This window comes from Petaurus breviceps, unplaced genomic scaffold (assembly GCF_028583685.1).
Source record: "Petaurus breviceps papuanus isolate PSGF00001 unplaced genomic scaffold, PetGlider_PUasm1.0 140, whole genome shotgun sequence".
Taxonomy (NCBI): domain Eukaryota; kingdom Metazoa; phylum Chordata; class Mammalia; order Diprotodontia; family Petauridae; genus Petaurus; species Petaurus breviceps.
Genome location: NW_027185698.1, coordinates 48,315,413 through 48,335,664, shown reverse-complemented (window position 1 = coordinate 48,335,664; position 20,252 = coordinate 48,315,413). Strand labels below are relative to the sequence as shown.

At 40.8% G+C, this 20,252-nt stretch overlaps 1 protein-coding gene across 1 annotated transcript in view; it reads right to left on the bottom strand.

Annotated features, from left to right (window-relative positions):
• Positions 1-19,583, bottom strand: part of M1AP (meiosis 1 associated protein) — a 93,567-nt gene extending 73,984 nt beyond the window's left edge. The window contains exons 1-3 of the mRNA XM_069071783.1: positions 19,311-19,583; positions 5,083-5,265; positions 1,271-1,454 (exon numbers count right to left, since the gene is read on the bottom strand). Coding sequence (XP_068927884.1) covers positions 1,271-1,454; positions 5,083-5,265; positions 19,311-19,550 — 607 coding nt within the window. The 5' untranslated portion in view covers positions 19,551-19,583. The remainder of the gene's footprint in view (positions 1-1,270; positions 1,455-5,082; positions 5,266-19,310) is intronic.
• Positions 19,584-20,252: the final 669 nt, after the last annotated feature.

Below are 20,252 nucleotides of genomic sequence, written 5' to 3'. Positions count from 1 at the left end.
AGAAACATCATTCCTTTACCTTCTTCCTCATAAAACCTCTTGATGAATATGGAGATTGGAAGGGAGACCACTCATGTAATGAGACTGAGGATAACAAAGGGACAGCCTGCTCTCTTCCTGTACATGTACAGGACCTGCCTAAAATGGATGGATACACTGAAAAACTTTTTCAATGGGCTACCTGTCTAACAGTGTCATGATCTGAATAAAAGGTATTTTTTTCCTTCAGTTTATTTTTCCAATGTGGATGGTTAGGTTGCTCTCTTTTGAATAACTTTGGATTTCACTAAGGCCCTGAACTGTTCTGGGTCTTGATTCAATCAATTAAAATATTACAATAGAATAGGGTTATCTGGAAAAACCAGCCACTCTTCTATTTTGATTCTAAGAAGGACATATTCTCCAAGACAGTAACAAACCCTTTAGGGTCCTAGTTTTTTGTTAAACACCTTAGTTTGAACATATCTCTATTGCTGTGATAAGGAAACTCACAGAAGGCTAACAGAGATGAAGAAATTAATTGTCTGTATGGTAAAACAATAGGAAACACAAAGGACGAAATATTTTGAGAACTACCACACTGCAAGTGATAATCAGTTTGTGGTTTACCATGCAGTCACGATCCCCACTTTGCTGTATGAAATCATCATACAGTTGATATCAGCAAGAAAATTCCATTGGACATGGATGATTCAGATATATATCTGCTTGAAGGTTGGAAATTGGACAATATTCCAGGAAGTAATCCAAGAGTAACAAAACTGAGTCAATGAAGTGTTGTACAGTGGGAAATTTACAGGACTTGAGTATCCTGCTTTTGCTAAATACTACCTGTGTGACTTTGAGCCAGTTACCTAACCTCTCTGGTCCTCCTCAGCTTCCTCAAATGTAAGATGATGGGGTTGGCTCAGATGACCTCAAAAGACCCTTCTCTTTCTAAGTCCATGATCCTTAAATGGTGGAAAGAACACTAGAGAGGAAATCATGAGATGTGGTTATAGTCCTAGCTTGGCCATTATCTCGGTATGTTACCTTGGACAAGGCCTCCCAGACCTCAATTTCCTCATATTAAAATGAAAGGTCTGAACAAAATCACACCTCAGGTCACTTGAGTGAAAACAAAAAACAAAGCTGAAAATCAGAACCCATCTTTCTGATAAATATAGCACCTGCCTGAATCCCTATAGGAGCTTCAGGGCCCAACATGCAGAGAGATCACAGTTGAATCGTGCCTCCCCTCAGCACTGTCACCTTTTCTTCCTGTACTCACCATCAGTGCTAAGCTCTTCAGCAGGGGCCTGGCTGGGCCATGGTGAGTCCAGTGACTCCGGCATATCTCCCTTCGAGATCTCGGTGACTTGCAATCTCTGGAGGCTCACCATGTCTGTGTCTTTCAACTCTCCCTCTAGCTGTTTAACAATCTCTTTTCCAGGCTGGCAAGTCAGAACTGTAATCTGAAGAGAAAGCCAGAAATTATCAGGGGCTCACTGTTCCCTCTACTCTGCCTCAGACATTTCTGAAGAACATGGAAGGAAGTATTTAGTTTGCCAGAAAATAGGGTAACTGGGAAGGGGGGATGAAGTTACAATATTGGCTCAAGTTTTCACACTATAGAAGCAGACGACAGGAGTGATTGAACACAAACAATCAGGTCAAACCCACCCAAGAAGGTGAGTGGAAATAAGTACAATTTTCACTCACTGAGTTGAGGGCCCGGGTGTTGGGGGGAAGTGGGGAAGTTCCTGTTGGGCTCTTTCTGTCTGGGTGCAGGGGAGGGCGGTGGCTTATCTGTTATGACTTAGACGTGGGTGTTTTTACTTCATCCTGGAGGCTTTTAGGCTCTCTTCTCCCCTGTCTGACCTGAATTATTCCTATTATTAACTATCAGGTCAGACATTAACCTCTGTTGTTTTAGCCTCACAAAAAGTTATAGATCTGGGGCCAAAAGGCTTCTTCGAGCGACATGAAGGACAGAGTGCTAAGGGAAGGGTTTTGAATTCCTTTATGGTGAAGTCTCCTCTGCACAATCCTGTCCCAGCTGATTAATGCCATCCAGGGGTATTCCCTACCATCTCAGATGAGTGGAGTAATACATAGTGTGTCTATCACACTTGGAGTTAGTAAGACTTGACATCAGCTGTATGGTCATGGACAAGACCTCTGGGTCTGTTTCTTCATCTGTAAAATGGACATAGTACTAGAATAGCTATCCCACAGGGTTGCTGTAAAGGTCCAATAAAGTAAGTAAAATTCCTGCAAGTTTAAAGCCCTACATGAATGCAAGCTATCATTATTATTATTCCTGGTGCCTTCAGCAAGTAACAGATCTGAGGGTGATTGGATAAATGTGTATCCCAGTGATCAGCTGAGACATCACAGGGAGATGGCACAGAACACTGGATTATAAATCAGCAGACTTGGGTTTGACTCTGGACTCTGCTACTTGATACCCATGTGACCTCTGATGGGTTACTACACCTCTCTGAGTCTCAGTTTCTCTACCTATAAAATGAGAGGGTAAAATCAAATGACTGTCAGGTTCCTTTATAGCTCTAAATCCTATGATTTTCTGATAAGTTGGGATAAATCCAGGGGAGAGTCATGAGGATGGTAATGGGGCTCCAGTCTGCCTTTCCAGGCTTCTTAATGCCTTCCTCCCCTCCATTTACTCTCTGATCCAGTGACATTAACCTCTTGGCTACTGGTCATTTCACATGACATTCCCACCTCCCAACTCCAATTTACTTGGCTGGGCCCAGGCCTGCAAACCTCTCCCTCCTTAGCTCTGCCTCCTGGCTTCCATGGTTTCCTCCAAGGCCCTCACCTTCAACAGCAAGCCTCTCCCCATCCCCCTCATGTCCCTGTTATTATTTCCAATGTATCCTAGGTATCTTGTTTTTACAAAGCTATTTGCATGTTATCTCCCCCATTAGACTATGAACTCTTTGAGGGCAGGGACTATTGTCATCTTTCTTGGTATCCCCAGAGTGTAGTGCACACAGGAAGTGTTTAATAATTGCTTATTGACTTGATTTAACTAACTGAAAGAATGGGGGATATTTAGCTGTTGGAAGAGAACTCCAAATAGCTGGATGGCTGTCATAGGAAGAGGGATTAGCCTTGTTTTTCTTGGTAGAACTGATACCAAAGAGGAAAAGTTAAAAAGGGGTAGAATCTGGGCCGACATAAGGCAAAATGGTACAAAAGTGGGATGGGCTGCCTGAGCAGATATGTGTAGAAGTGTTTGGGAAGGAGAGGAAGGAGGCTGATGATGTGATAGAAGCTCCCTGACTTCGGGGGGCAGCTGGAGTAGACTTCTGAGGTCCTTGCTGCCCTGAAGAATCTAAAGCACTTAACAGCATGCCCCTTAATGATCCTGTAATGTTGACAGGGCAAGTCATTAGTCATCTAACAGATGAGGAAACTGAGTCCCAGAAAGGTGGCATGATTTCCCCACTGCCCCTCAGTTAGTATGCATTTGCCCCAGCGTGCAAACCTAGATCTACTGACCCTCAATTCAAAACTCTTTCCACTAAATCACTATTTATTTTTTTTAAACTGGTGACACAATTTGTTTTGACCCAGAAGACAGTTCCCAACAAACACCCTGACAAAGTTCACTCCAAAAAAGGCCTGTGAGTTGGCTGTTAACAGGATAGTGCTTTGTCCTTTAATTGCCAGGATGATACAATGTTGACTGCTGTACTGGGCCAGAGTTTTGTTGATTTCTCTGTGGGGCCTTTATTTACACAGTTTTCTGCATCCTTCTTGCTGCTCATGTGAGACAAGATAACCACTTTAATCTCATGATACTGCCTGAAATGCCATCGAAAGAGAATCTGAGTGTGTTTGTGTGTGTGTGCGTGTGTTCATGTGTGTGTGCAGGAAGCAACCCAATTCTTGAAATGAGTCCAGTCAAATAAAAAAGCACCTAGTGACAACTGGCTGATGCACCCATCCCTCCCAAAGGAGTCACTGGAAATAAAATTTCTTAATTACTTTTTTTTTGGAGGAGAGTAGTGTAGAGAGAGTTCTAAGTATATATAAAGTTCTAGGTGTATATAAAAAAATCACCCAGTTCAATTTAAGCGCAGAAATCCAATGGCTCTTCCCCTCTTACAAGGTCCTTCCCTTAGCCCTTCCAACCTGAATGTATGCACCCTAGACTTGTACATGGCACAATTATCTTACTATTCATTCAAGTCTTATTTTAATAGTTTTATTCTGCTGTTTGTATGTCCAGCATATGCTCATTACTGTCACTATGTGTCTCAACACTATAAGCTCCTTGAGGGACCTGGTCCGTGCAGGTCTCCATGACATTCAACATACTTCTGGAACATAATAAAGGAGGAGAAAATCAGACTGCTTTTTCTTTTAATTTCCTGAAAAAACTGCTACTTCTTGAGTACCTCTACCATCAAGTCGGACACAGGTCCTAAAGGAAAGTGTATATTGGCTCCTGGCCAATTTCAACGTTGAGTTAATCCTAAAAGTCATATTGTTGGTACCAATGCCAAGATCTGACCGTGAGTATTAACAAATCCCTGAGGGCATCAGGTCAAATACACCAATCTGGTGGCCACCCCACCAGACATCTGCCCAGGAACATGACTGCATTTTTTTGATCAACTCTGATTGTGGGTTTTATATACATTTTAATTCCAATTCAATTTGTATTTTCCAGGTGACTACTGCTAGACTATGCTGTGGAGCTTTGAAGGAAGGAAATAACAGTGTCAGCCCTCAGTTTACAGCTTAGCTAGGGAAATGAGATTCACACAGGTGAACATTTAGAGAGAAAACAAAATAGTAGGGGCGGTTAGGTGGTGCAGTGAGTAAAGCGTCGGCCCGGAGTCAGGAGGACCCGAGTTTGGTTCCAACCTCAGACACTTAACACCCACACAAAAAAACTAGCCGTGTAACCTTGGGCAAGTTACTTAATCCCAATTGCCCTCCAAAAGGGCAAAAAAGAAAATAAAATTGTGCAATATTTGGTGATCCTATGTAAATTGACTATAAAACCTGGCAGGGGGAGATGGTGCCTCTAAGTGGGGAGCCCTGGATGCCAGTGTCCTTTACCTCCACCGCAGAGCTGCTTGGAGCTGAGCTCGCCATCACATGCCTGCTGTACTGTTTGAACTGCTGGAGCCCATCCTGCACCGCCAGATTCAGACAGGATCTCTGTTGGCAAATCCCTTCTCTTGGTACCAGGCGCAACTCAGAAATGCAGGCCTGCAGCCGGATAAAATTCCCTTTCACCTGCTGTAGAGTGGGAATAAAAGTTATAAATCATGACTACCTGACCAAGTAAAAGCAGCCCTTTGCAAAACAGGGCCAGCAATGTCTGATCTTAATTGTTCACTTCTAATTCTAACAACGAGGCTGTTTATTTGAGTTCATAGTGCTCTGTCTGTCCCATTCGCAGTCACCAAGGCAAGGAAGTAGGTGGGGATGTGTGGTGTATTATTCAGTCACACTCAGGAAGGCAACCAAGCCTCATACACAATACCATCAGAGACCTGTACTCTTCTGTCTTCCCCTTACCCAAAACCTCCTCTCAGAAAGGGATCGGATTCATTTACATAAGAGCATGAATTTAACTGAATGCCTTTACTCTTCAAAGGGAGATAATTCACAGTTATATAGCACATTTATATTTATAAAATGTTTTCCTAACTACCATCCTAAAAGGTAGGCAGTATAAATATTGCCCCATTTTACAGATAAGGAAACTGAGGCATAAGCAGTGACTCACTGTCCTTTGAATAGTAAGTGCTAAAGACAGAATCTGAATTGGTCTTCTGATTTTTTTTTTACTATATATATTATGAAAGTTTTTATTTCAAAATGTTCATATCAGAACAAATATTCAAATTAAAAATTTATTTGTCATTTCAGTGAGCCAAAAGCTTGATTACAAAGCAAGACAGTATTATCAATCTACTTCAGTTATGCCTCTAGTTACCTCGTAAAAGATATAACGGAGATCCTACACCCTTTGGATACACAGGATAGGCCTTTTCTGATGTGGTTTGGTCCTCACTTTTCATCTTAAAAGTAGACTAATAAATTTTATGCCTAGGAAACATCTGACAAGAGAGCAACATATCCCTACATTAATTATTTTTAAAAAATTGTTTGCATGATGCTAATTAAGAATCAGGATGCTATTATTCATTAATGAAATAAATTAACAACCATTTATTAAGTGCCTACTATGTGCCAGGCATCCTATAATTTTTTTTTCTTGAGATTAGTTTTTCCAGTTTACTTGCAGGGATACTTTTTTGCTTGGTGGAATTACAGTAATCTTGATAAAAATTCTAGTTAGTGCTTAAAGTCTTATGTACAAGTGGGGAAAACAAATCCCGAGATTTTTATTTGGAATATTCAGAAGAGCCTCTGCAAGTAATGAAAATTACATTCTAGCAGTGGTGATACATACTTTCTCCCACCTTTAAGGTTCAGAAACTTGGCACTTAAAATAATATTTCCTCAAGGCAGAAGAGGAAAAGAGCCTAAGACTTGGAATCGTAAGACCAGAATTCAAGTTTTGGCAAACTGCTTTGCTAGTCTGAGCCTCAGCTTCCACATCTAGAAAATGGGGATACTAAAACTACCTACACTACCTATCTATTCCACATAGTTGTGGAGAAAATGCTTTAGAATAAAATCCTTATAGAAATGGGAATTTTCATTATTATTGCTTGTGCTATCTACCACATCGAGTTGCTGTCAGGAAAGCATTTTGTAAGCTGTAAAGCACTATTTACACGTGAGCTATAATTAAAATAGCAATTATTACTGTGATCTAGGGTTCTTTTCATACACAGTCAGCTTTGTTGGCTAATATGAATGTTTTGTTCAAAATTTTTTTTCTCAATTACATGTAAAAAATAATTTTAGCATTCATTTCCTTAAAAAAATTGAGTTCCAAATTCTCTTCCTTCCCTCCCTGCTTTCTTCAGAAGATAAGCATTTCGATACAGATTAATGAACAGGTATGCAAAATATTTCCATATTAGTCATGTTGCAAAAGAAAATACAGGAAAACAAAGAAAGTAAAAAAAAATGCTCTGATGTTTATACAGACTCCATCAGTTCTTTCTTTGGAGGCAGATAGAATTTTTCATCACAGATCCTTTGGAATTGTCTTCAATTATCATATTGCTGAGAACAGTTAAGTCATTCATAGTTGATCACTGTACAATACTGCTGTTATTGTGTACAATGTTCTCTTGGTTCTGCTCACTTCACTTTACATCAGTTCATGTAAGTCTTTCCAGATTTTTCTGAAAGCTTCCTGCTCATAATTTCTTGTAGCACAACAGTATTCCACCACAATCATATACTACAACTTGTTCAGTCATTCCCCAATTGATAGGCATCCCCCCAATTTCTAATTCTTTGCCATTACAAAACAATAAGTTGAATGGTTTATCTTAAAAGGAATCTTAATACAAAAATGCATTATGAACTTTGACCCATTACAAATTTGAGAGAAATAGAAAAACAATCTTTTCCTAACTACAGGATATCTCTCTAAATGCTTTCAAAATTGCATTTGACCTCTCTTTCTGAAGAAAGTTAAGTCATTAAAAGTATATCCCTTCAGCTTTGTTAATAGTGGGAAAATAGTTTTTAAATGTGCAAAGTCTAACTGCTTTTCAAGCAAATGAAGAAGAAAAATATGGCACTATTTCAAAAAAGATGCCAATAAAATGGCAGTGCACAAAGATTCAAGCCAATCTCTAATATCACAAATTAATTATAATACTGATGGGGTGCTTGGGATCTATATTTGTAACATCAATTTGTAAAACCAATTTGCAACATCAGTCTGTAACATCAATTTGTAAAACCAGTCTGTAAAATCACATTTCCCCCTCCCCAGTCTCAGAGCATTAACTCTGCCCCTTCCCCCTACCTGTACTCTGCCTAGCTTCAGAGCATGAACTCTGCCCTGCCACTACTCATGAATTGTTTATCTCAGCTTGGAACGGTGACAAGCTACACCTGTGAGTCCTTCACAAAAGTATCTATAAACATTCCAGCTCAGGCAACTATTATCTCCCTCTTGTGTGGTGTCCTGCTACCCCCATGAATCCTTTGGTACCCTATCTCTAGGTTGACTCCTTGGCTGCCTCAATGAATCCTTCAGGACCCTATCTCTGGGTTAACTCCTTAGCCTATTATCCACACACTGAGTCTCCATTAGCCTTGCTTCCCAGACATCAATCTTGTCAAACATGACACTGATGGGTGGCATACTAGGCACTTCTTAGCCAGCCCTTGACCCGTAGCTGACTTAGTGACATTTCAAGCCTAAAACCACACCTCCAGGTAGCCCCCCCCTTGGGCTTTTTCCCCAGTGAATTATGGGCAATACTCCTTTGCAGTTACATTAAAAGTTCATGTCCCTTTTAAACACTGGCCCCACCTTAACTCCTTCCCTAATCCCACCCTTAATCACCTAGTTAGCATAATTGGCACAGGTTCAACTATGGATTATTCTATAAAAACCTTAATTCTACCCCTTTAAGGTTGCAGGTCTTTTACAACTCTGACTCCAAGTTGGCTTGGGCTGAATTCTTTCCAGACTGAATCTCAGGCTTTCTGTTCTTAGATAAAGATCAGAGTTCCCGATGAACCATATTGCCATCCCTCATCAATACCATGTAATGGTTTTCTGACAAACATGGAGCTTATAGTATTAAACAAAGGAATAAAATACTATTTAATATTGATGGCTATGCCAATTATTTATATATGCATATATTAATTTTACAGTCTCCCATTCAGAATTACTTACTACTAACTGAATTTGAGCACAGATTTTTTTTAGTATTTTAATTAAATTTCTGTACAACAAAATTAAAACCTAACCATTATAAATAGACATATTTACACGAATGTACATGCTAGAATTCTGATGAAAGCAAAAATACATAAGAATATTCTATTCTCCATCTGGACATCCATCCTCTTCTGTGGGATCAGGTTACAAAGAACGAGATTTTCTTTCAGGTTTTCCTAGGCCGATATTTCCTGCCTCTGCTTCCTCAGCAATTTGATTCTCTTTTTTCTGAGTGTTCAGATAAACATCCCAAAAAATTCTCCAATTCCTTTTTTCGATGTGGGTGTTGGCTGTACACACGATGGGTTCCCACCTGCATACTTGCTTTCAACTTTCTGGGACAGAGGCGAAGGAGAGGCGCTGATGAAGCTGAGTGACCCAGAGCCTTCTGGGGCTCTCGAGCAGCCACCACTTTGCAGTAAGACCCTGGCATGCAGTCGGCCTTAGTCCGAACCATGACCAAAGTGGGAGGGCTCAGTGAGACAACTGGGACAGACACAAGGCCAGCGGACAGAGCTCCGATACTGACAGCAGCACAGCTGGAAAACACACTACACTGGTTTTATCATTCTAAAAGTGAGCTCTCATTGTGGAAAGAAAGATTCCATTAGAAAAATTCCAAGTATTAGCAACAGATGGGGAGGCAGGAAGTTATTTGGGGAGTTGGCCAACACCATCTTTGTCTCTGAAATTAAATCATGTAAATGGGTGCCTAGCCCATCCTATGTGACCATCTGCATTTGACAGATACAGAAAAAAATACTGCTTTGAACAAAATTGGTGCTTAATAGATGGTTGTTGAATGAAGGGAAGTATGACAGTTTTTGCCACAAACAGCATACAATCTTCTTGGAGAGACAAGGCAAACAGACAAGAAATAGGCAAAGATGGGGCAGTGTAATGGTGATGTAATGGGAAAAGCACCAGACTTCCAGATAAAGGTCTGGGGACAGTTTTGGGTTCTGCTTGCCATGTGGCAATGGACAAGGCTTTTATCTCTCTGGGGATTGGCTTTTCTTGGTAAAATGAGGGAGCTGAACTAGATTTTTCAGATCTCTTCCAGATTTAACAGCCTTGTACTCAATTATGGAGTAGATTAAACTTCAAGGCTTTAATTTTTAAGGATTAGTGATTTCGTTGGGTGGGTATTTCCTCCAACACAAGCTTTCACCCTCCACAACTTTGGAGACGGTCACTGAGTGCTGCTGCAGCTGAAAAATTCATCATCCTGGGGCCAATTTAGAGATGAGCTTCTGCAAACTTCAGGTTTTTTAGTTCCCAGGTAACAGTCTGCTAAGCAGCAAGGCCTTTCCAGTTTGGGAGGAGCTGGCAAAACCTGTGCTATGAATTAGGAGCACAATTTATACTGTAACAACAACACTGTAAAAATGAACACTTTGAAAGACTTGAACAACTCTAATCAATGCAATGGCCAACCACAATTTTAGAAGACTGCTGCTGAAGAATGTTGCCTACCTCCTTACAGAGAGGTAAGGGACTCAATGTGCAAAATGAGACACACTTTCAGACGTGGCCAATGTGGGAATTTGTTTTGCTTTACCATGCATTTTTGTTAAAGGGTTTTTTTTTTCCAGTGGGGAAAAGAAGAGGGAGAGAGGGGAGGGAAAGAAAATAAATGCTTGTTAATTGGAAAAATAAAATAAAATTTAACTAACAAAGCTTGTGCTCTTGATGGCATAAACTTCAAATTCCCAGAGTCACTGCCACCCCAAGATAAGGCATCAGAATAGGACCCTACTAAACTCTAAACCTATCCTTCTCAATTTTCCTCTTTCCGTTGCTGACACTACCATCTTCCTAGTGACCAGGGTTGGGGCCTTGGTATTATCTTTGACTTTTCCCTCTTCTTCACTTTTAACATTTAGTTATTTTCCAAGTCACTTTCTGTCAATTCCATTTACATAGAATCTCTTGCATTTGTCTCCTGCCACCTTTCTTCAGGCTGTCACTGCCTCTTCCCTGGACTACTTAAAAAGTCTCCTGCCTCCAGTCTCACACCTCTTTAATCTGTCCTCACAGCAAGTTCCCGAAGTAATCTCTCTATAGCAGGAGAGGTAGATATTCAAGATATTCACATAATGAACCGAGAAATAGCTACATAGTCAGGGAGGCCTGGCTTCAAGCCTTGCCCCCACCATGTTAACTACGTGACCCCGATCATGTCACTTAAGCTCTCAGTCTCTGAAGTCATCTCTATGACTATAAGTACAGGGCAGTTGCTGATTTTCACTGATAAAGGCAGTTTCTTGCATCTGTGAAACCACAGGTCTGCCAGTGCAGTCCACAGTTCTGATTATGCTATTTGTCCATTAGAAACTTTCAGTGAGAGACAGGTAGGTAGCTCAGTGAATAGAGTACCGCCCTGGGGTCAGGAGGACCTGAATTCAAATGTGACCTCAGACACTTAACACTTAACTAGCTGTGTGACCTTGGGCAAGTCACTTAACCCCAACTGCTCTGCTTTCCCCCCTCCAAAAAGCAAATCAAGCAAACAAAGAAACCCAAAACTTTCAATGGTTCTCTATTGCTAAAAGAGAAAAATGCAAACTCCTTAGTCAAGTATTTGAAGTCCTTCACAATCCAGCCTCAATCTACCTGTCTAATCATACTCTACTTTGTATTATAGCTGTCTGTGTATAAGAACTGGAGAGAAGAAACTAGAATCTTTCTTTTCTTGTTGACAAATTTTGCCTTGACATAGAAAACAAGCCCCACCAAAACTGACTACTCGGCAACTCTTGACTCTTGTGCTTTTATCCAAAAACTATGCCTCATAGACATAGGTAGCAGCAACCTCATTAGCATACCCAGGATGGCTGCTAGTACAGGTTCTTAGATCTGCTTTACTAGGAAAGATAGCTGTTCAAGGGGTCAACAATCTTTTTAAATTACATTCACTAGTTCAGGGGAAGTCAGCACCCTGACTTTCAAAATAGAAACAGAAAATACAGAGAAAATAACAAGCAGAGAAATAAAGACCAACAGACAGGGCTTCTAACTGTCTGAGAAATTAGCACAGATCAAAAGTCAGATCCAATCTTCTGACCAAGGCAACACAAACATAGTTACCAGAGAGAAAAACACTAACATCTGGATTTTTCAAAGTGGGGGGCTTGGGCTTCTTAATGGGCTACAGAGAGTCTGTCAGCTCAAATCTCAAGAATACCCAATGAGTGAGCCCCAAGGAAGAACCAGAGGGCATCACAACCTAGAGTCAGTGCCTAATTAGGAATTAACAAAAGGTGTGAAAGCCTTCCTATAAGCAAGCCTCCCCTAAGCAAGTTTCCTTTAATGGGCTCCGTGTGAGACCTATTAATGGGCGAGGAAGATTTAATATCCCATTAACATTACAAGATATTGCTGGGCTTTTTAATGCAAGACACTGGAAAAGGCACCCAAGAAGAGAACAATTGCTAGTTCCTCTCTAATTCCCCTCTAAATTCAGAATCTGGAATATGAACCCATGTGTCAGAAGACATCCCAGTTTGATTTTCTGGAACAACCAATATTTAACTGGGGGAAGTGAGCGAGGATTAGGGAATTTTCCTGATCAATCTGATGATCTCCTCAATCAATCTAGTGATAATCCATTAATGAAAACAACCTTTATTTGGGGTCAGAAAAGAACCTTCTCTTAGAAAACATGCCAATTTCTTCCATGTTCTTCAGGAAACCTATCAGTATCCTAGCTGCTTCTGTCTCTTGGACCAGGAAAGTCTATTCTCAAGCTCTCTCCTCTTGGGTTGCATGGGCAAGTCATACAGCCCCCATGTACTTTTGTTTCAGTGCAACCATTACCAGATCCTGAAGGGGCAAGGAGGAACTATTCAAATACTATCTCCCCAATAACTCCTGCACATAGAACACAAGCCTGCTCTGGTCTCTTTTTCTCCTTCATAGGTCAGTTGATCTCATGAATGAAACCTCATCAGATTGATTGAGATCATCATAGAGGTGGTGGTTCTCGAAAGAAGAGTTTGTCCACTTGGATCTCAGCTAGCCAAACATTTTGGGAAAACCCCAGATACTCAAGCTCAATCAGGACCTCAATCTCTATACTCTCAACAAGCTGCCAATTGGTATGTCTATATTCTGTAAGAATCTCTTTCCTGCTCTCCTTATTCCTACTTAATATAGACAACAGTGCATACCCTATGACCTTATCAAATAAATTATGAACCTCATTAAATTGATCAAGAACCTCCCCTAATCAACCCTCTTTACAAGGTGTTATTATTCCTATCTCACAAATGAGAAAATGAGGCTACATTGGAAGTGGGATTAGAAATGGGACAGATGGGGCAGCTAGTTGGCCAAGTGAGTAAAGTGCCGGCCGGGAGTCAGGAGGAAGTGAGTTCGGATGCAGCACCAGACACTTAACACAAAAAAACTAGCCTTGGGCAAGTTACTTAACCCCAACTGCCCTCAAAAAAAAAAAATGGGACAGATTTAGATTTGTCCAGGGCTCCCCTCACTGCACTACACAGAATGAAAATTCTGGCTGGAGCATCAAACACATACTTGGTGATGAACTGCATATCTGTCATCTGAGGATCAGCTTAATTAAGTTCAAAGGAGATTCATGATTTCAGGGTGATTAAATTTTCAACCAGAGAAAGATCATCTACTAAATCATAAAAGAGTTGTGATATGCATCACTGGAGGGATTTAGGGATTAGCTCTTCCTGGTCAGTCCCTGGGAGTGATTAATCATTCCTGATTCAACAAGGATGAGTAAGCTTTCACTGTAGCAGGTCCCTAAGACAGAAGAGAAGTGAATACTTTTGGCTAACAGTATTCATGTATTAGTCATTCTTACCCAGGAAATAACATCCTTCAGGTACTAAAGTTTTACAAAGTGCTCCTCTGAGCAAGGGAGTGGTAAGTACCAGTGTCTCCAGTTTTCGGAGGAGGAAGGTGAAAGTCCGAGTTACATGGTCCAGGGCCACACAGGTAGGATTAGAGCCAGGATATGAACCCAGGGTCTAAGTTGTTTTTTTTCCACATAATGTGGTGCCTTTTAGGTGGAGTGAGGGTGCTACTGAATTTGCCTTTCTTTTTGGGACAAAGGCATTCCTCAGATAAGATACGGGGTTCATGCTCTCAGAAAAGAAGGATGGCCTATTCGACACCCTTCCTCCTTGAGTGTGTAATTAAAAGAGAGCAGGTCTTCCCAGTAAATCCTGGGTAACAATCTTTCCTGATCCAACAATGACAAACAAGCTTCCTCTGTGACAGGGCCTCAGGGGAGCAAATACTTTCTGAAGCTAAGGGTATTCATTTGTTAAAACTGGCCTAGTTTTAGCTGTGGGTAGGACGACTCCATGAATGGCCACATTTGTGTGGAAAATGAGGCTCTGGTTGTATAGCACTGAAGCTGCTGGCTGGGCAGAGAAGCGTGGGTTTTACTGGTAGAGGTGCAGCCAAATGAGTCACCTGGCTCTTCCTAGAATGGTTTCACTGACACCTAACTAAACTCTTTTTTTTTTTTTTACACAATCCAGTCTAAGTGAGACACAAACTCTCTAGGAACTCAAATCCTTTTCCAGAGAGGCACTGTCATTTCTTGACACTGACACCTCCCACCCCAAATCCCACCCAAACAGTACATTCCATTCATGATACAAGGGAACAATTGTATTGAGACTCAGAGTTTAGAAATAACTGACATTCATGAAATCCATAATACACAGAAAATAGAAACATAAAAGGAGATTTCTGAAACACCCTTAAATTCCAGACAATCAACCACATGAAAAGAACATGCAGCTTGTAAAAGTTGGATGAGTGCCAACAGTTCCTACGTTTTGGAGGCAATAGTTACTTCCTTTTTTCTTAACCCTCAATAGGAGAATCCGTTCTTCTTTTGACCTCCTTCCTCTCTCTAGCAAAGTATCCCTGTACCTAAGCAGGTCAATCTCTCTTATAATTTGCCCACTGTCATGAGGCATAGTTAGTTTTTCCTTAGTACCTGGCTCAATAAATATATATTGATTGATCAACAGATCAATCTAGGAACTGGCTCTCCCGGACTCACCTTTTTGTTTGGGGTGAAGGAAATAATATGAGCAATTGGACTTGGTCATTTGGACACCCGCAAGGACTAGAATGTTCTACTCTAGTCAGATGGAGTGTGGGCACTTGGCACCAGTCTCATACCTTGAGGCCTGGATTCTGGAGTATGCCGGATTAGGGACACATTTTCTTCTAGGCCTCTCCAACAACCCCTTCAGTAGTACTTCATAGAAAAGCCCAGAGCTCCCAGGGGAGTGTTGAACTACGGAAACTACTAGGGCTGGATAGCGGAAGAGCCACCACACCCCAAGCCTGAGGCACATCAGGACAACAGTACAGTACTGTATTTCTAGGGCACTTGTAGCACTAGGCTCCAAGATGTATTATATGTTACTTTTGTTCTTCATAGTAGAGGTCTCTACTGACATCCTCTTCTAATCCCATGTTGTGGGGTGGGGGTTAACGCTGGGCTCCCGGAGACAATGCCAACAGAGTCAAGCTCTGGCAGGTTCTATCATGCTGGAAAGGTGTGAGGCCTGTTTGTCATTTAAGGAACTGCCTGGCCAAGTCCTGGAAGGGTTGCTGCCAGAAGGTTAGACACTTTTTGGTCACAGAAATTCAAGAAACTTTACTGAGGTGTGGTGGGGTCCTGCAGAAGAAGCTCACTTGTCAAAGAAGTCACAGATAGTTGAAATATTGAAATAAATAACAAAAAAGGAACTGTTTCTCTTTTTCAGAGTGAGGAAAACTCACTGTAAAAAATACAGAGTGTATGACTCTATTTAGACAGTACAGGAGTAGGTCACCTAGGGAAAAGAGGAATTTTCTATCACAGAAGTCTTGGATAAAAGGATGAATATCATTCTAATGGGTTATAGGCTAAATGACTTCTGGCAGTCCTTCTCAACCCTGGGATACAGAAACCTATCCAGAGGAAGGGTGTGTGTTGTTGTCCAATCATTTCAGTTGTGTCTGACTCTGTGGTGCCATTTGGGGTTTTCCTGGCAAAGATACAGGAGTGGTTTGCCATTTGCTTCTCCAGCTCCTTTTACAGATGAGGAAACTGAGGTGAACAGGACTAAGTGACTTGCCAGGGTCACAAAGTAAGTGTCTGAGGCCAGATTTGAACTCCGGAAGATGAATGAGCTTTCCTGACTCCAGGCCCACTGCTCTATCCACTGTGCCATCCAGCTACCTTAGAGGAAGGGTAAGCTCCTATCTTTGTTAACAATTCCTGTTGTACCTAAATTAAAAGGACTGTTGAAAAGATAAAGTAACACACGTAATGCATTCATGTATCCATAATGTATGCATGTAAAGCACTTGATCAACCTAAAAGGGTTGTGTCAACAATTATTACTATTGTTGTTATTATTATTTTTTTCTCCTCTAGTCTGGTGGAATTCAGGTAGAAATGACCCAGAGACAGGCTTTTATGTTGAATTATCTCTGGACTACTGCATGAATGGTTAGAAGGACTGCTTTTTAAAATTCATTGGGATGTTAGCTCATTCTCTGCAAGCTTCCTGAATGAATCTCTCTCTGAGACAACTCCAATAGGAGCAAGGAAGACAGGGATGATATATACTTTATATTTTTCCCTCCCAGTGTTTATTTCTTCTACTAAGTCTCTATTTCCTTTTTTTTTTTTTGCTTTTTGGAGGGGGGAAGGCAGGGCAATTGGGGTTAAGTGACTTGTCCAAGGTCACAGGCTAGTTTTTGTGTTAAGTGTCTGAGGTTGAATTTGAACTCAGGTCCTCCTGACTCCAGGGCTGGTGCTCTGTTCACTGAGCCACCTAGCTGCCCCCCTATGCCATTCTTTATTATTATCATTATTATTATTATTGTTATTACAGGGATGGTTGCTAAATATGAGGAACTCTCATTAATTAACGAGGTGACTGATTATGGATCTACTTTGTTAGGCTTTGTGAAGTTCTAGGGCTTGATATTCTTTAAAGCACAACACTCTTCATCTTCTCTCTAGGGAACACCTCTTTCAGGCATACACTCTATGCTACTGGCAAACATCTTATGAGAACATATAACTCCTTGTTTGTGCCTCAGTAGGCAAGTTTATAATCAGTCGCTGAACAAAATTATCTCAGCTATGCATCCTTTAAAGAATCTTAAAAGATTTTAACATGCATGAGGGACCTTGTTGGAGAAAAGCCTGTAAGGTGACATTTTGTGGAATGAATCATATACTTTTTTATCAACAAATAAGCACAATGCAATGCTGTGTTCTTTGGACATTTCAGTCAAGTGACTATAAAAATATGGTTTATTGCAGAGTCTCATTTTCAAAAATATGGCTATTTACTGCTCAGATACATTTGTTGTGTAACAATCCTGTTCAAAAAGATTTTGTCTACAGGGAAAATAGGTTTAAGGGTCAGTAATTACTGATACAATTTCTTGGCTCCTTTTTTAAAAACAACACTATGATTTTCAAAGCGTTTGGTACCTTTCCCACTTTCTTTGAGAACAGATCCGTCAACATACTCACAACTGTGCTGCCTATAGTACATACACAGATCCTCCACGTGTCGCTGGTCTTCTCTATTTCTACTGTTTCATGAAACACATGGGAGACTGCAACGCTGGAGTCCAACTGTGGTGGCCCCACATTAATGAAGTAATTGGTTATAATAACCCTGTCTCATCTGTTCTTTGTCCAAGTTCAATCCTTAAACACTTTCAGAATGACCTGGCTTAACTCGGTCTCTTGACAAGCTTTCCATCAGTTTGGTTTTCCTTCCATTGCTTAATGTTCTTTTATGAGATGATACTGCCCCTAATTTTCTACCATCCTCCTACCTGAGCTTTTGCGTTTATATTCTAAATTACTTTTGCCCTTGTCTTCAGGTCACTGTCAAGTGTTTTATCACTAAAAAAGCATTTTCTAGGCAGTCTGGTGAAACCTATGGACTGCTTCTCAGAATTACATTTTTAAATACATAAAGTAAAATATATAGGATTGCAAAGGATAAAAATTACATTGGAATAAAGACATAACCTTTACCTGTCCAAGCCCATGGACTCCCTATAATCTATCCACAGAACTCAAGGCTCTGAGGACCTGTTTTGGACTACTGTGCTGTTGTTTAGACAAGCTAAAATTCCTTAGGAAATGGTGATTGTGTGAATGTCTGTTCTTGAATTTAGTGTCAATAGCTTGTATAAGCAAGGATGTTGCTGATTTAATTGTATACCATACATATCTTCTCACTTTCATTCTTTCTTCAATTTGGCACTGATTTTGATCTTTGCCCTAACAAGCTGATAGTTTCACTGTACACAGAAGGCTGAGGCAGAAATAATTTCCATATCAGTAACCAGCTGTTTCTTGTCTCTTAAGATACAATTAATGTCATTTTTGTGATCTTATTTGGTGTTTGCTATATCTAGGGCTATCTTTCAGAAGAATTTATTCATGATATATAGGTGTCAGGTTTTGGTACCATATATAAACTGCTGGTCTCTCATTTCCTACTCTTGAGTTATATTTTCAACATACTTTTTGCCCCTTTCTCTTATGCCCCACATCTGTTTTTAAGTTAGTTGCATTAGAAGCACATATTAATTTAATTGGAAGGTCTCAATAAGTTCTTTGGAGAATTTCTTCACCACTTCAACAGATGTCAGTGCAAAAGTTCTGATCATCTTTATGGTGATCTTTTTTTTTCTTTATCCAATGCTCATTTGTATAATGAGCTCATTTTATGCTCCTTATAAGCACTGTAACACGATGACCAGGCATCCCATGAAATGATATTTCTTATTGCCTCTGGACACACAAGTAAACCAACTTCTCCAATTCCTTCCTTTATTTCCTCTCCCTGGAAGACTGATACGCCACGCACCTTCTCTGTCTTCTGCTTTTACATTCAGCATACCATTAAACTAATGTTTTAGACAGTCTAAAAATGTGGTTCTAAACCCCTTCTGCTTCTTTTTATATAATTCTGCTACTGTAGTTGCTTAAGCAGAGATGGCCCTTCTGCCATTTTGCATTTTTCTTTGTGTCATGTGCTGTGGTAGCCAAAGAAATCAATCCCAAGTGGACAGACTAGTGGTGATGAACCTTTTCACAGTTAGCTAGGCTGGCCCCCAGGAAACAAACAGTCTGTAACTGAAACTGTACTTGAAGCCTTTCCAGCTCAGCTGAAACTACTGCTATCATCATCTTTAAGAGCCCAAAGTCATCACCAGATTACAATGGGGCATCAAGACTAGAATTTTGTACAGAAACCTAGCTTATCTGGCTCTCCAACTGGTTCACTTTCCTCATTGTTTAGTGGGAACACACTACCTTACTTTCCTAAGCCCTAGCTGCTCTGACTTTCTATCTATGGCACAACTTGAACCCAGCTCAGGCACCATTCTCAAGCCCTCTGAAAAGACTACTCACCATAAAAGGAAGGATGCATTCATGTCGACTCTGAACCACATACATGCTGAACAAAGGCATTCGGCTAGGGCCTTCCAGGCTGCAGGCTAGAGAGAAGAAATTCTGCAGAGCCTCACAGAGATTGGAGCAGACCCTGGCCCATGAGGGGAATGCAGCATCCACAATGAGGAGGCGGGGAGGCTGCTGCCACGAATGTGCTGAGCTGAGGGATCCTTGCCTAGCAATATGCCCCCGATGCATGGTGGCCAGACCGGAGGTGGAACTAACACTGTTTTCTGATGTCCTCTTGGCCTGCAGGGAAGGAAAGAGAAATCTCTAGTCTCCAGGAAATAGTAAAATCATATTAGTTACTAACATTGATTTAATAACACTTAGTTAACCATGTTCCAGAATTGCTACTTTACAGTCATTATTTTATGATCCTCAGAACCCTGGGAAGTACTATTATTATCCTAATTTTTAACAGATGGGGAAACCAAGGCAAACATTTTTTAAAAAATTACTTGCCCAGTCAAGTAAGTATCTGAGACAGAATTCCTGATTCCAAGCTCAGCACTGCCACTTCCTCACCTAGTTCCTCCCTGAAAATTGAAATTGCACAGATCTAGAGGCCCAGGATAGATACTTTTAGGGGTCATCCAAGCTTGGCCACTCAACAAACTTTTATTAAGTTCTTTTTCTACATGGCCCTACGTTAGCTTCTGAAAGATCTTCTGAGAAGTAAATTCATTCTGCCTGGGCTGAAGAGTTCAATTTATACCTGCTTTCCCACCTTGGGGGCTGAGAAAGACTATCTGTGAGACTGAAAGTTGGAGAGGACAATGAAAGAATTTTTGGATTTTCCTTTCTGTTGTGTGTGGGAGGGGAAGATGAGAGAGTGTGGTTCATAAGGGTAAAATGAATTTTTGGAGAACTGAGTCTGAGAGAGAAATGTGGGACATA